Source organism: Rattus rattus, chromosome 3 (assembly GCF_011064425.1).
Source record: "Rattus rattus isolate New Zealand chromosome 3, Rrattus_CSIRO_v1, whole genome shotgun sequence".
Classification (NCBI taxonomy): Eukaryota; Metazoa; Chordata; class Mammalia; order Rodentia; family Muridae; genus Rattus; species Rattus rattus.
Genome location: NC_046156.1, coordinates 27,661,895 through 27,677,153, shown reverse-complemented (window position 1 = coordinate 27,677,153; position 15,259 = coordinate 27,661,895). Strand labels below are relative to the sequence as shown.

The following is a 15,259-nucleotide window of genomic DNA, read 5'->3' as shown; positions in this document are numbered from 1 at the left end:
AAGAGAGAAAGAAAGAAGAAAGGAAGAAAGAAGGAGAGAAAGCCAGCCAGCCAACCCCTTATTTAGAATTTGTGCATGAGAAGGCTGGACCAGGCAGTGTTGACAACCCATAAGGCTTCTGAAAATATATTCAAAGAAGATATACATTTGTTGGGTGAGAGTATCAAAAATTTCATCAGGTCTAGAGAGTATGGTCAGTGGTAAAGAGCTTTGTGTTGTACTAATGAGGACTTGAGTTTGGTCCCTAGTAGCTATGTTAAAAAGAAGCCAGATGTGGTGCCCCATGCCTGTAATCCCACCACTAGGGAGGCAGAGACAAGGGGGACCCTAGGGTCTGCTGACCAGGCAGCCTGGCCCCAGGCTCTCTAAGCATTCTGACCAACCAAGATTGATGTCGACTGAGGATCAACACCCAAGGTTGACCTGCCCCCCTCGACCCCATACATACACAGAGAGAAAGGGAGGGAGAGGGAGAGGGCTTGCTTTGCAAAGTGTCCTTTAATCCTCATCCCAAAAGTAAGCATCCATTTCACCAGAAGAGGAATGACCACCCAGAATTGGTGTCCAGCTTCTTTGGAGATGACCAAAGGCCTCATCTTTGGGGCCCTCAATGGAGTTTCTCATAGTGAGGGAACCTGATTCCTGGCGTCACTGTGTAAATGAAGAATCCTGTGGTCAGCTGGGTTTCCATTGGAGAGGTCACATGCTATTCCAGGTTGATGCTGTCACAGGGGCTCGCCGAGAGCCAGGAGGGTCATCCTCACACTGAATCTAGCAATGCCCACAGATCTCCTCTCCCCTCTCTTCCCTACTCCTCCTGCCCCCTCCCCTAACCACCACCCACCTTTTAGGAAGCCTCAGCATGAACAGAGAAAGGAGCAGGAGCCTAAAAGACCTCATATTAAGAAGCCTCTGAATGCTTTCATGTTATACATGAAAGAAATGAGGGCGAATGTCGTAGCCGAGTGTACGCTAAAGGAGAGCGCAGCTATCAACCAGATCCTGGGCAGAAGGGTAAGTACCGGAGTGTGGATGACATCATGTCTATGGCTGTCATAGCATGACTTCTTTAAAATATGCTTTAGTTACCTGTCGGGTGGTGTGTGTGTGTGTGTGTGTGTGTGTGTGTGTGTGTGTGTGTGTGTGTTGCATACGCGCACTCGTACACATATCTGTCTACATGCATGCATGTGCATTGTGGTACACAAGACACACTGATACGGTGTTGTCAACAATGTCAACTCTGCTTAGAAGGCAAGAAAACTTCCCGGAACTGATCACTGCTTTGCTCTCTGCCACCATTCTTCATCATTCTGTATCAAGTGTCTTTATTTGTCTGTCGTGACACTTGGAAACAGTTGTTGAATAAAACAGCCAAGGCCCTTAGCTTCCTGGAGTATGATGTTTAGTGACCAGATATAGACACTAACACACACACACACACACACACACACACAAGTTACCTTATAAAATTGAAATTTGTAGTAAATACTGTGGATATGATTAGCAAGATTATATAATAAAGGACAGTGGGGACCAGTAGAGGACCGGACCCTTGGAGGACACTGCGCTTATCCAGTACCAGTTAGCTGGGTGGATTTCCACAGCTGGGGTAGTAATGAGGCTGAAGATTGGGGGAGGGCTCTCTAAACCCTAGCTCCAGGAGGGCTTCTGGGAGACCAGCCTAGAGGAGAGAGGAAGCCACGCCTTCCCAAGGAACAGCAGAGCTGTCCTGTCCTGCTCTGAGACTCTAAGAACAAGTCATGTTTCTGGAGATGTGCTGACAGCTTAAAGCCCACGTGTGCTGTTTCTGGGTTGACCTCTTCCCTTGCATCCTTCCTCTCATCTGTGTTGTTATCTCTCTGTAGATCTTGTCTGTCATATACCGGGGTCCGAGACTATAACCAGGCTATGGGAACTCTGACAATTCCTTCTCCAGAAGCTATCCAAAAGACTGGCCAAGTGCTTTCCCACAGGATCGAAGGGGTCTGAGCTTGATACCTCTAAAGCTGTAGGGTGAGCTCGAAGGTTCCATTTTTACTGACTCCGCACTGCCGTTCATTGGGAATGTGTCGTGTTTATGCACTGGTGCTCACAGGCCCTGTGAGGTAGCTTCTTAGTCCATGGCCCCTGTATGTGGGGTTTGGCTTTTCTCTTTATAAGTCCAGATGAGGTGAGATTCTCTACCCAACCTTGGGAAGCATAGCGAGGGTTGTGTGTTAGGTTAGCGTGCTCCCAGAGTTCAGTACCCTGGGACTCTCAGAAGACATTCAGGAGGCCTGCGGCCAGCCCAGAACACAGAAGCAGGCCTTGGGTTACCATTCCCACTGGAGAGCCTCAACCCGTTGCCAGCTCCAATCTGGGAGACGCCAGGCTCTCAGGGGGCAGGGCATGGGGGCAGATTATAGCCTTTGGTGTGATGTCCTATCTCCCTATGGATTCTTAAACACTTAATAATGATAATTACAGCGATTCCCAAGCCAGATCTCAGCAGAGGGGTGAGGCCATCAGCTTTGATTTCAGGCTCCGAGATAAGAGCCCAAAGACTAGTGACCACTTTCTCTGACTTTGTACAGAGAGCAGAGGCACAAAAGGTTTGATACCTACTCTTTTTCCCTTCAAAGTTTGAATTCCTCTCTTAGCTCTTTTCCCCTTTCCGCCTTTGCGTCAGATGCCTCCTGGCCCTGCAGCAGGGATTATTTTCCTGCCCGAGAGGGCGAGGATGTGATCTTTGCTTCCTATTTTTAATGCACATCTCCAACAATTGCTACTTTCTCGGCTCCCTGAATGGTGCCCAGACCCAAGCGTGAGTGTCTGAGCGGATGGTTCTCATTTGGGGGTCTCTCTGTCTTTGATTTAGACACCTGTTTCTATTTATAGGCCTCTGGATCTTTGATTAAGATCAGGTTTTCTGTCCTTTGAGCACTCCCCTCTGGCGGAGCCCTGCTTACTGGCTCTTTTTAAGTTCTGGCTTGAAAAATCATGAAGTTTTACACTAGCGTGATTAGACTGCTTAAAAGTGGATCTTAAATCCATCCTGGAACTTTTTATCTTTTGATTTTTTTTTTAAGCACATCTTTACTGTCTCTAGAATTGAAATGCCCATTCATATGAATGAATCAAAATTTTCCTAATATGTATCATAAACGGCAGTGGCACAAATGTTTAAAATAAACTGACTTGCTGGGCTGTTGCCAGAGGTCTGCTTACTACAGCTTGATTGTTAGAATGTCTTAGCAGCTTCTTAAAGGCAAGCAAATGTTTCCCCCTACAGCCTGGCAATTTTTAATAATAAAATTTGACTCTTTTTAAAGTATATTTTTCAGTAATCAAAGAGTTAGGAAAACGTTTCCTCAGTCTTAGTTTTCTTTCTGTGTTTCAGAAACCCCTGAAATAAAGGCCACCTCTCTAGCTTTTTTTTAAAAACGTTTGTCTTCAATGCAGAATTCCAGTAGAGTTGGAAAACCTAGCTCGTTAGTCTGCTAAAGGAGCTCTGGCTGTAGGGCCTGAGGTGGTGCTTTGAGCATTAGGAATTACCAGGAACTCGAGTCCCTCGAAAGTGCCAGTAGCCCGTGTTTTCTTTCCTGATGGTTTGCCCTGCACAATAAATGCTGGCAGTTTGCATAGGAGACACAGCCTCCATTTGCATGTTCAGGAGTTAATTTCTACTTGCCATTCTAGATTATTCTCCCAGCTTATGCCTCCATAAGCATACAGTTAGGCCAACATCCTCCTGTTGTCAAAGGTGAGACTGGGCACAGGACTTGTCAGATAAGTAGAGGGACAGATTTAAAAGTGGCAGACTTCTTGTCTCTTGACTTTTTCCTCTCTTCACACAGCTTAGTGACACTTTGCATTTTGGTAGTCACAGTTATTTATCACAAATGTAGTAAATATCAGTGACTGGTGACTTTTGTGTGTGTCTGAGTCTCTGTGTGTGTGCATTATACACACATATACATATATAACACATATATACATGTGTACTTAGGTATACACCTGCATATACATACATATGTGTATACATATCTACCTGTACGTATGTATTCTGTATGTGTATGTGTATATAGTGTATGTGTGTGTAGTGTCCTGGTTGAGGGTCTCCAGTGACAGGCTATGTCTCTTGAGGAAAGCAGCCACCGGTGCCCACTCATGCCTCTCCTTCATTTCCATTTGTCTCATTATCGTTATTTTATAACCGAAGTGTATTACGATAGGTGAGATGGCTTAGCAGGTAAAGGTTTGCCACAGGGCCTGATGACCTGAGTTTGATCCCTGGGAACCGCATGATGGAAGAGAATAGTTCACATAAATTATCTTTAAACTGCCACGTGTGTGCTATGGTGTGTGTGCCTTCGAGAGTGTGCGTGCACACACACACACACACATACATGCACACACGAAGTACATTTTAAAAGTCTATCACCTGACTTGCCTTTCTGTTCACATCAAGTCACCTGTGTGCCATGTTCTTTAACTTTTGTGCACTTCTAATACGATTACAAACGAACAGAACAAGCGCTTCTCCTGACCCAGCACCGAGGCTGGCTTCAAGGGGATTTTAAAAGGTGTGGGTGCGGCCGCTTGGGCTGTGTGCTCTGCAGGCATGGCAGGAAGGGGCCAGGAGTGTGGGAGGGCTCCCTGGCTCTTGTCTGTCAATTACACAGAACAACAGGCATTCCTGTGTCCTGCAGCGCAGCTGAGCCAGGTCTCCAGGTCCAAGGCCACACCGGCGAGAGTCGTTCTCTCAGCAGCCCTTTCCTTCCTCCCTCTCCTCAAACACCCACACCTCCATTTCTCTTCCTTTTTTTCTTTTCGTGGTGGAGAAAGAAAAGGTGCATGAATTAGAAGCATTGTGCGGGACAGCCTGGTACAGAGCAGGGGGAGGGAAGGCTCCCAGCTTCCTGAGAGACATTGGTGGGGGGTGGGGGAAGGACTCTTCTTCCTCCTGCAGCTCCACCACCTTAGTGTGTTACCTCACATTTGGGTGGTGCCCACATCTCCATGGATCCGAGCACTGGAGAGTTGTGGGAAATACTAGAAAACCATCTGCTGGGGTCCCAGGCAAGTGGTTTACAAATGTTTGCAAAAAAAGATGTAAAGTCCTCACTCCCAAATGGATACCTTCCCTGCAGAATAACAATTTCGTTCCTCAGTGGTTACGTCACATGAGAGAAGGGGACCGCTAAGGTTGCCAGCAGCCATAGTTCTGTATCAGAAACCCCAGTCTCAGGACAAACAAGTTTAGATGTCGCTTCTTGCTTTCTATTGGCTGGATGGAAGCTAACCACAGTCAGAGTGCGCTGTGTGAGCGGTGTTATCGGTTTTCTGTAGGCGTGGACGTGTGAGGAGATGGACTGACTGCTGATGTCACGGCTGACTGGATCACGTGATTCAGGTTCCAGACTTCACATGACAGGGCCGGGAGAGAGTCCGGGTGGGGACATGGGCCAGTTTATCCTTAAAAAGCATCTGGAAATGATCACATTTTGCATAAATAAGTGATGTCTGGGCTCTGTTATCAGTGTAGGCTCCAGACAATGAGAGGAGAAAGCTGGGTATCAGAGTTCACCTGTGAGATGAGTTTGGTTTGTTTGTTTGTTTCCTAATTTTATTGGCAACAAGGAAGGGTGGGTGACAGATCTTTATACTCTGAATGCTTTAATATGTTGGACATAATAGAAGAACACAGGGCAGAGGAACCAAAATGTGTCACTCCAGCCACCAGACTCCAGGTAGGTTTCTGGGTCACCAGGGCCGCTCCCGTTAGCCGGGAGCCAGAACCTAACTGCTTATATCAAATCCATGGGTCAGAGCGTGAACCATGAGCTGGATTGTTGCCCCTTGGCTCCTTACCTTTTCTCTCTTCCCTTTTCCTTTTCTGTTTTAGTGGCACGCCCTCTCCCGGGAAGAGCAGGCCAAATATTATGAATTAGCGCGGAAAGAAAGACAGCTACATATGCAGCTCTATCCAGGCTGGTCAGCGAGAGACAATTATGTAAGCCCCTTCTCTGTCCCGTGGTTTACCTCCTTGCTCCCCGACCTCCCCCTGCCCTGTTCTCCACCTCAAAGGTGATGTTTGGAGGATGCATCGGTACTGATTCTTGTTTGGGGGGGATTAATGAACTGCGCGATAAGGATTTCACGAGTACGTTGCATTCTGAAAGCTTAAAGCTTTTTAAATTTGTGGATGTGAGTGCTGATTTCTCTGTGACATGAAGCTCTTTTAGAGTTCAAAACAGAAATCCCTTGTGAATAAATACTAGGAAAAAGATGTAAAACAACAGCCAAAAAAGCCTATAACTTCAACCATGTAAAGACAAGATTAGCTCTTAAATAGTTACCACTGATCTCGTTAACTCTGTACTCCTTTCTGTTATGTTTTCTGTGTGTCTTTAGCTTTGAATACAGGTAAAATATGAGTGTGTATACGTGTGTGTGTATGCATTTATGTATTTTTTATCACGATTCCTATTCTTGTCTAAAAATATATTTTTCTTCTCTGAAGTCATAATTTATGTTCCTATTCTATTAAGTGAACGTCTCAGTTTCCTGGTGTCTCCTGATTTTAGATTTTTGGCATTTTCCCCTCTCAGAGATACTATCCACCCTGCATTGGATGTGTCTGTGTAAAATGGGGTTTTTCTCCCCGTCCCATCATTTCAGCATCATAGATTCATAGTAACAGGATACTAAGAGGATAAGATATTTTACCATTCTTGGTACAAGTTGTCAGCATTCTCCCCAGGTGACGATGGCTTTACAAATCTTGCCCCATGTCTTGGTGACTGTTTTGACACAGTTTTAGAACTACATGGGGCTTTTTGTTTTGTTTCTTAATCTCCCATTCTTTGTTCTTTGACTAAAAACAGAGTAGGGGTTGTCATGTCCTAGGGAATACTAGTTTAACTGTCAAGAACTCCCTAGCTTATGTTGCCAGCGCCCTTACTGGAGAGTTTGAATATCTTCCTGACATTGTCTTTAACTCTGTGTTAAGAGTGGTATATTGGAAACTCTGTCATTTTATATAAAGTGACAATTTCAATTGTTTAGATTCTTAACAGAATAATTTGAAAATCATGCTTAGCTCAGACAGCTACAACAGGCAGCCTATGGAAGTAAAGATTTACCTCTTGTTCTTCTGGAGGCTGAGGTACCGGAGACCGAGGCTCCCGATACGTTTGGTGTCTGCGGGCCACCCCTAAGCATGTGGATGTGCGCTCGCCGGGCTGTGCTCCCCCAGGAACAAATCCTTTTCATGGGGTCTGTGCCCCATTCACCGCCTCTCAAAGGCCCCACCTCCCAGCAGTGTACTCTGGGTGGCCGGGAAGCGTGAGGGGGACACACGTCGGTCCAGAAGGAGACCAGCAGCAGGAATGTCATTCTGGCCAGTCTGGGTTTAGACGCGTTGTCCCTTCAGCAGCACGTGTGACACCATGCCTGCACAGTTTATCGGTGGCCGTGGCTGCAGCGACTTCAGTTCTCACAGAGACAATGACAGGTTGTGTCTAAGGTCGCACGTCCCGTAACGGACATTACAGCATTTTAATGCACGTGCATCTCTGTGGGGATGGGTTAGCATTGTGTCCCCTCTGTTATATTATCCACTCTGAGGAAACGCCACTCTACTGTTCGGGACTTGGAGCCCAAGCATGCACTCTAACTTTGACACAGAAATAAGAGTCCCGTGGGCAGCTGCTTGGAGGCAACGGCACAGCCGTCCCCCACGCTGTTATTTTGGGTTGATTTAATAACTGCCATCTGCCGGCTGTAGAGAGGGCTTTCCACTCTCTCTGCTACTTCCTAATCCTCACGACTGGCCAGCCCGTGTCATTGCCTCTGGGGCGTGTGAGGTCGGGGAGGTTAGGTAATTTGTCCCCAGTCGTGGAATAGGCCAATACACTGCAATTTACATCCACATAATACCGACTTGTGGATCCGCGTGGCTGGCTCTCTCCCGAGGATTAGCTCCAAGTCTGCTGGCTTCTGCTCCCTGAGCAGTAATTACCATGTGCTGCCCTGAGCCTTGGCCACGCCCTTTACGGGGGTAGCACAGTCCGTCCTAAAGGGGTGTATAGTGTCCTCCTCTGACCCCGACACCATGCACACCCTTTTGGCCGTGGCTTGCCTGGGGGACCACCGACCTTTACTCTCTGACCCATGCAAGAGCTTTGCCAAGCTGTGTCTTTACACATACGCATTGCTTACAGGACGTCTTAGAAAATTTCAGTTCTAATCTTGGTAAGTTCTAGCATTTAGAAAGGTGTAGAAGATACACACGTGGGTCCCCTTTCTCCTCTTCTTCATTCCACTCCCTTTGCTCCCCCTGCTCGTGAAAAGAAAATCGTTTTGAAGCAAGCTGGTGGATCGTGAGTTTATCCTTAAAGATCTTACTCTCCACGACTGGTACAGGAAGTTGTTTTGTGTGAGCTTTGCTGGAATGAAGGGAGACCCTAGCTTTGTTCATACTGTACTGTGTTTTGTTTTTTGTTTTTTTTTTCTTTTTAAAAACAACCCCATCCATGGCATCCAAAGCAGCGTATGGGGAGAGTACCCATGCTAACAGTCTGGCTAACCGGACTTTAACAGCAGCCACAGGATGTAGGTGAGGATGCCCCAGTCTGCTGAGACCATTAAACGTACATCTGGGCTTAGCGTTAGAATGGGCTGCTCAATGGCGCCATTGGCTTTACAGGTGAGGTTGATGGCTATTATTTAGGTGGAGTTTTTGTGAGGCAACAGAACATTGGTTTTCCTGAGGGAAGGTGTCTTGCCTCCCAAGATAATATAGTCTATGTAATTTTGACAGATTGTTTTTATCTTGCATGAATTAGTCATTTAATATCCAAACTGGTTGGTCCCCCTCTGTGTTGTAAGTTCTCTCACCTCGATGATTGAGACATAAGATACCACGCGGGTAGTAGGGGCGATGATGCTCAGAGCGTTACGTGCTGGCCATGTGGAGGGTGGAGAGAGACTCAGGGCAGAGCTCAGGTTCAGGGAGGATTCTGCTCAGCAGAAAAGCCCCAAATCTGTTTGAGGAAGCAGGGTAAGACACGAGACAGGAATTTTTCTTGAAAGAGTTGCCACTTGGGACCCATGCAAATGGAAGCCAAGCGAGGAGAGTGCAGAAAGAAGGTACTTCTATGAAACAGCCTCACCGCAGGAAACCTGAGTAGAAGAGGGATCTTGATGACTTCCGGGAGCACGCTCTTCCATTTGCTCCTTTTCCCGAACACCTCTGGCCACAGTAAAGATGGTCGCTGATTCAGGCTGCCTGCTTTAGTGTTTAGGCTACAGAGAATGTTCTGTTAGTCAGTTGAGAATACCTAACCGCTCAGGATTCATGAGAGTAGGCTCTGGTTGTAGCCGCATGGAAGTGCTTTTACTCAGTTGACACCACAGACGTAAAATGTGGTGCAGTGCATTTCACACTGGGTTTTGTGCTTGGCACCAGTAGAGGTGGGCTCTTCTGAGCATGGCGGTCAGGAAGAAGAGTCTCCAAGGAGGCAGGGATGCGGGAGTCACGCACATGCACATGCAGAGTCGTTACAAGTGCTGAGGAAAGGGAGAACCAGTGACTCTCCCGCCTCTCTGGCTGGCCTCCTCCCTCTGTCTGTGATTTCTGTACAGCGCACACCTGCATGCTGCCCTCCGCCCTCTGACTTGACTTGTGCCTCTGTCCTTCCAGGGCAAGAAGAAGAAGAGGAAGAGAGAGAAGCTACAGGAATCTACTTCAGGTAGGTACCACATGGCCCTCGGTTGGTGCTTCTGCTTCTGGCAGACCCTTGTAAACGGTCCACATCTTCCTAGCCGCTGATGCTGTCTGTGACTGTCACATGTGATCCCTTAACTCACTGGCTTTCTTTCCTGAGACTCTTTAATGTTTCAAAAAGACTTTTCTTTTAAATGTGAAGGTGCTCGTAGAGACTCCTCCTTTCCCAACCCTGTGCCCGGAGTCATAGTTGAGAGGTGTGGTTGATTTTGATTTTTTTTTCCCCCTTCTGTTGTCTTTGTTCTCTTTGCTTCTGCCTCTGCTCTGTTTGCATAGTCCTTAAGTATGCCACTTCTACGATGACAGTACCACATGCTACCTTGTACTCCCTTGAGAACCTTTCATGTGTTTGGGGTGTTTAATACTAAACAACACAGTGTCTCACACTGTGGCAGGAGACCGCGAGGGCCCACCTCGGTCCCTTTTCCTTCCCATTAAAGGGCCACCACATGCACTGCCCAAACAGAAACAGCTGTCACGAGAACCAAAAAGGGCAAAGTGAGCAGGTCCACACGATGTTGTAGCCACGGCATATTTGGAATGTACGGGAACCTCTCCATAAAAAATTTGTTAAAGACACAATTTTCTGCAGGTACAGGTCCCAGAATGACAGCTGCCTACATCTGAAACATGGTAAGATCAACTCTCTTGGCCCCTGCTGCTGATTTAGCTCTTAACAAGAGGCACTCGCTTGCGGATCTCCCCGCTCTCACCAGTTCCGCTCAGCTTCGTTCCTGAAAGAGGGAAACGTCACCCAAATCACCCTAGTGCTGTTGGCGCGTTCATGGTCCTTATCCCAGCTGTGCGTGCAACACAGTGTGCCTTTGCCTGTCCCACCCCTTCTGTACAGCTGTCTGTCTGTGCTCTTGCCCTCAATGTTTTTTCCTCTCAGCTATTTCTTACTGACCAGTGGAAAATCAGCCTTAAAAAATAGAAACAGAGGGGTTGGGGATTTAGCTCAGTGGTAGAGTGCTTGCCTAGCAAGCGCAAGGCCCTGGGTTCGGTCCTTAGCTCCAGAAAAACAAAACAAAACAAAACAAAACAGGAAGCAGCCTGACATCCTCTGCCACCAGTGGAGATGAGTCTGAGCGTCACCTTTGTACCCCTCTCAGCCATGGTGCATGGTAAAGACTCAGTTGAAATGATGCATGGACAGTTTGATTGTAGGGAGGAAGATTTATGTGCTTTTTCTATTTTAAAATGTCTTCTACTGGGTGTTTTTCTTTATGGGTAACCATTGCTAGACCTCGCCCTAGGATCTGTAAGTAAAACCTAATTCACTCATTTTTTTATGTTTTAAGTCTTTCCTTTCTAGCCACGTGGCCCAGGAAACTGGCTTCAAAAATAAAGGCTGGGTCTTAAGTTTGACGTGACAGGGCGTAGCCGTCTTCCACAAGAGTTGCCTTTTTATCTGCAGTGTTCTTTCTCTAGAACCCTGTGCAGTTAGTCACCCAGTCCTGCCAGGCTCCCTTTGGGTCCTCTTTACCTCTTGCCTTCCTCGGCCGCCCAGCCCTTGTCACTTAGTATGTTGCTATTGTAGCTGTTGGGAATGTGTTATGGCCACAGACTTTCCCATCTCAGTTCTGAAACACAGATGACTGATGTCACTTCTCAAAGCCATCCCATTCTTACTGCCTGAAGGATACAGTCACAGCTCTTAGTAGATGCCCTATCCTGCCTCAGGTCAGTGGTTCAAGGTTTCTTCTCCCTTCCAAACTGGCCCCTGTGAGACCTATGTGTTCGTCCAGATAAAAATAGCAGCCCCACAAGCAGGCGGAGGGCACCGCCTGTGCTGGTCTCAGTGCTTGCAAGGCCGGCTCACTCTGTGTATGAACAGACCCATCTGGGCAGCAGCCTTTGGCATGGCCTGCAGTGCGGCTGCTCTGGACCAAGCCAGGGGACCTCATCCAAGCTTGGAAATGTACTTTGGGTCCTAAACTTTGCAACGATTTTTCCCTACAGGAATCTTCCAGGGTAGGTACTGCCCCAAGTAGATTTCAATTTCCAGTCAACAACCTGGGCCCTCTAGTCACTTCTTAGCCTCATTCTCCTCACCTGTAAGGTATACCAACAGGAACTCAAAAATGTCCCTGTCACTTACTCTCGCCAGAAACCTTCTTGATCTTCATTCCGACTTCTTCCCAGGTTTCCAAATCCCCAGTTTGTACCACAATTGTTCTATCCAGATCTAACCTCGCTGATTTAACCTAAGGCTTGGTGACTTTGTCCCCTGTTAATGGACGTCATCTCTTGACATCAGTGACTATAATATATCCAAACGTAGCACAGCCACAGATGATGGCCACGTAACCGAGTGGATATGAATTACGGTATTCTGCCACCTAGCTCTGTTCTTCAGTCCCCAGGGGATGATTTGGCTGCATGGAAGACAGCCTAGGAAAAAGTATGCCCGCACACCTTGTGTTGTTTGTTTGTTTCTTTGATTCCTCTTTAAGGCTGGGTCTCATGTAGCACAGGCTGACCTCCAGCTCACTCGAGTAGGCAAGGCTGACCTTGAACTTTGATCCTCCGGCCTCCACCGTCTGAGTGCTGGGATTACAGGCGTGTGCCACCGTGCCTGGCTTACTGGAACCAGAGACCAAGCCTGGGCCTGGCGCATGTCCAGGAGGCACTCTGCTAACCGAGCTGTGGCCCGCTCCGTGCTGCTTCATAGATGTCACCTTTTCATTGCTGATCTCTTGGGAATAGTTTGCCCCCTTTCCATGTCCAGCCATGACAAAGCAGGCCCTCGGAAGTACAGCGTGTCCCGGGCTGGCACGAAGCCACGTGCTAAGTGCTGCCTGTGCACCGACAATTTTAGAGCTGCCTAGTTCATGAGAAATGCATTGCATAACTTAAGAGTTGGAACTTGATTTAATGCCTTTCATGATTGTATATAATCATGATTTATATATATATATATTACTTGATATATATTTGATATAAAAGCTGAGTATGATACAAAAGGTTTGATAAAATCTGAGGTTTTTTGGGTTTTTGGGTTTTTTTTTTTTTTTTTTTTGTCTTAAAATACACTTCAGCTGACTGCTTCTTTAATAAGTCGCAGCAATCTTTGGGCTTCTCACCGCTTTCTTTTTTCCTGAAGGTTAAGGAGTCTTCTTTGAACATATAAGAACAAAACAAATGCTGCTGTCGCCCACTTCTTTTGAGCCCCCAGCCGCTGGGTGTGACCTGACTTGTTGTATTTACTGCTTAAAGTCACTAGTATCCATCTCCCTCTCATACCCTGAAGAGGTCACGTGGTCTTTGAAGCGCAACCCTCCCAACCGCCTCCCCCCTCCCCCACCCATGACAGTCCTGTTGTACAGAGAAAACCTGGGAGCCATGAGATTTGTACAGAGCAGAGAGGAGCCCAGGCTCCATCCGGAAAGAGTCCAGTGAATCAGAGAGGGTGGCATTCTTGTTCTCCACACCCCTCCCCTTTCTTTGCTGTAAGAACCCAGAAACTTGTAAGAACTCCTGCGCCCCGACTTGTCGGTCACCAGTGCTTCTTTACTGAGCCAGGCCTTTATAAGACCTGGAGATGCTACATTGCAAGGGACAGAGAAGGCCCTACTGTCATGTGCTACCTGTGGTGCTCGAAGGCATTTGATATAGGGGTCTCACTGAGAAACCTAATGCTATAATAAAAGTAAAATGTTCTTGGCACTCAGGAAAGCGCTGTCACAGGGGAGGGCCCTGTGACAATCACTGATAGTCCCTTCTGGAAGAACCACAGCAGAGAAATCAGGGACTGGGCTACCCAGGTCTCAGCACAGACCCTGTGGGAAGTGCAGAGCCTAGAGCAGCCCCTCATAGTCTTTGGACTCGGGGCTGCATGGGGTGAGGGAGAAGGGAGAGAAGCCACAGCCTCTAGTTCATCTAATTTGTGGTCTGCACTACCTCACAGCGCTGCCACGGGCAGCCTTGGTCCCCCTTCCCTGACTTGCCACCACCCAGACTGTTTCTGTAGAACAGCCACTCGCTTGTGTGGTTCTTCACTTCCTGCGCAGATCGCCTCCGAAGCCTCTGCCCCTCCCCACAGTGGTTTTCTGGTGCCAAAGGTCCTCAGAAGTTCTGCTGATTACGTGGGTTTGGTTTCTCCCATGGTGTCGGAAGAGCCTGTCTTGCCGGAGCTGATTACATCTCAGAAGCGAGCGGGACAGATAGTGTACTTGATTAGAACCAACTCTCTCTGTAGAGCAATGTTTCTCAACCTACAGGTTAAGACCCCCTTGGCAAACCTCTACCTCCAAAAATACACTAGGGTTTGCACTTATACGATTCACAACAGTAGCAAAATTACAGTTCTGAAGTAGCAATGGAAATGACTTTATGGGTAGGGGGTCGCCTCGATGTGGGGAACTGTATTAAAGGGCCACAGCACCAGGAAGGTTGAGATCCACTGCTCTAGGGAGATGTGAAATCCCCATAGCCATTTTCAGTTCTAAGAGGACCATGCTAAGGACACTCACCAGCCAGGGCCTGAGCAGGAGGGGGCAGAGGCTCCGCCTCCAGGAGGCCTCAGTCCTGTAGTGCACTCAGGTGTATCTTATAGTCCCAGTTAACGCCACACTCACTCACATCATCGACACCCGGTACACACAGCCTGCTAAGCCATGCCCACCCTCCACACTGCTGGTTCCTACCACCCTACCCCCGCCTGGATCTCCTCCACTTCGGTTTTTTCCCTAGTAATTCCCATGAATTTTCAGGATCGATCTAACTTTCTTTCTATCTATCTATCTATCTATCTATCTATCTATCTATCTATCTACCTACCTACCTACCTACCTACCTACCTACCTACCTATCTATCTATCTATCTATCTATCTATCTATCTATCTATCTATCTATCTTTCTTTCTTTCTTTCTTTCTTTCTTTCTTTTGAAAAGACAAACTTTTTTAAAGTTAACTTTTTGGGTTAGTATACAAAATAATGTATTTTGTTATGGAATTTTCTTTTTAAAAATGTTTTTGTTGTTAAATTAACTTACAAAGTAGTGCATTTCCATATGGAATTGGAATATTTCACTTTGGTTGATGCCCCTATCCACCGGTGTTAATGGCATTTCCATTAACATCTGTGCTGTTTACAACTTATGGCTTCCACATTTGAGAGGAAATTCATTGTTCTGTCTGGGTCTGGATTATTATGCCTAACATAATCACCCCTGGCTTATTCTATTTTTTTCTACAAGTGACTCAATTTCATTATTCTTTAGAGCTAAATGATACTGCACGGGGTATGTCTGTCTACTGTGTCTTCTTTATCTAATTCATTTGTTGTCTGGGCTGCTTCTGGCCATTGTGAACATTCCCTCTGGAATGATGGGGTAGGGATGTCTGTGGTATGCTGACTCTGGCCATAGTATACAGTATGTCTACTTTTAGTTTGGGGGGAAATCAACATCAATTGACCTCTGTATGGTCATACTGACTTACATTCATTCCCGCCAACAATATGCAAGAACTCCTATCC

At 47.0% G+C, this 15,259-nt stretch overlaps 1 protein-coding gene across 2 annotated transcripts in view; it reads left to right on the top strand.

Moving 5' to 3' along the window:
• The window catches only part of Lef1 (lymphoid enhancer binding factor 1), a 110,364-nt gene that overhangs the window by 83,012 nt on the left and 12,093 nt on the right, over positions 1 to 15,259 (top strand). The window contains exons 8-11 of one of the 2 annotated variants that reach the window (XM_032897310.1): positions 852 to 1,014; positions 5,891 to 5,998; positions 9,692 to 9,740; positions 10,368 to 10,408. In XM_032897310.1, coding sequence (XP_032753201.1) covers positions 852 to 1,014; positions 5,891 to 5,998; positions 9,692 to 9,740; positions 10,368 to 10,402 — 355 coding nt within the window. In that variant the 3' untranslated portion in view covers positions 10,403 to 10,408. The remainder of the gene's footprint in view (positions 1 to 851; positions 1,015 to 5,890; positions 5,999 to 9,691; positions 9,741 to 10,367; positions 10,409 to 15,259) is intronic. The other variant, XM_032897311.1, reaches the window with a different exon arrangement.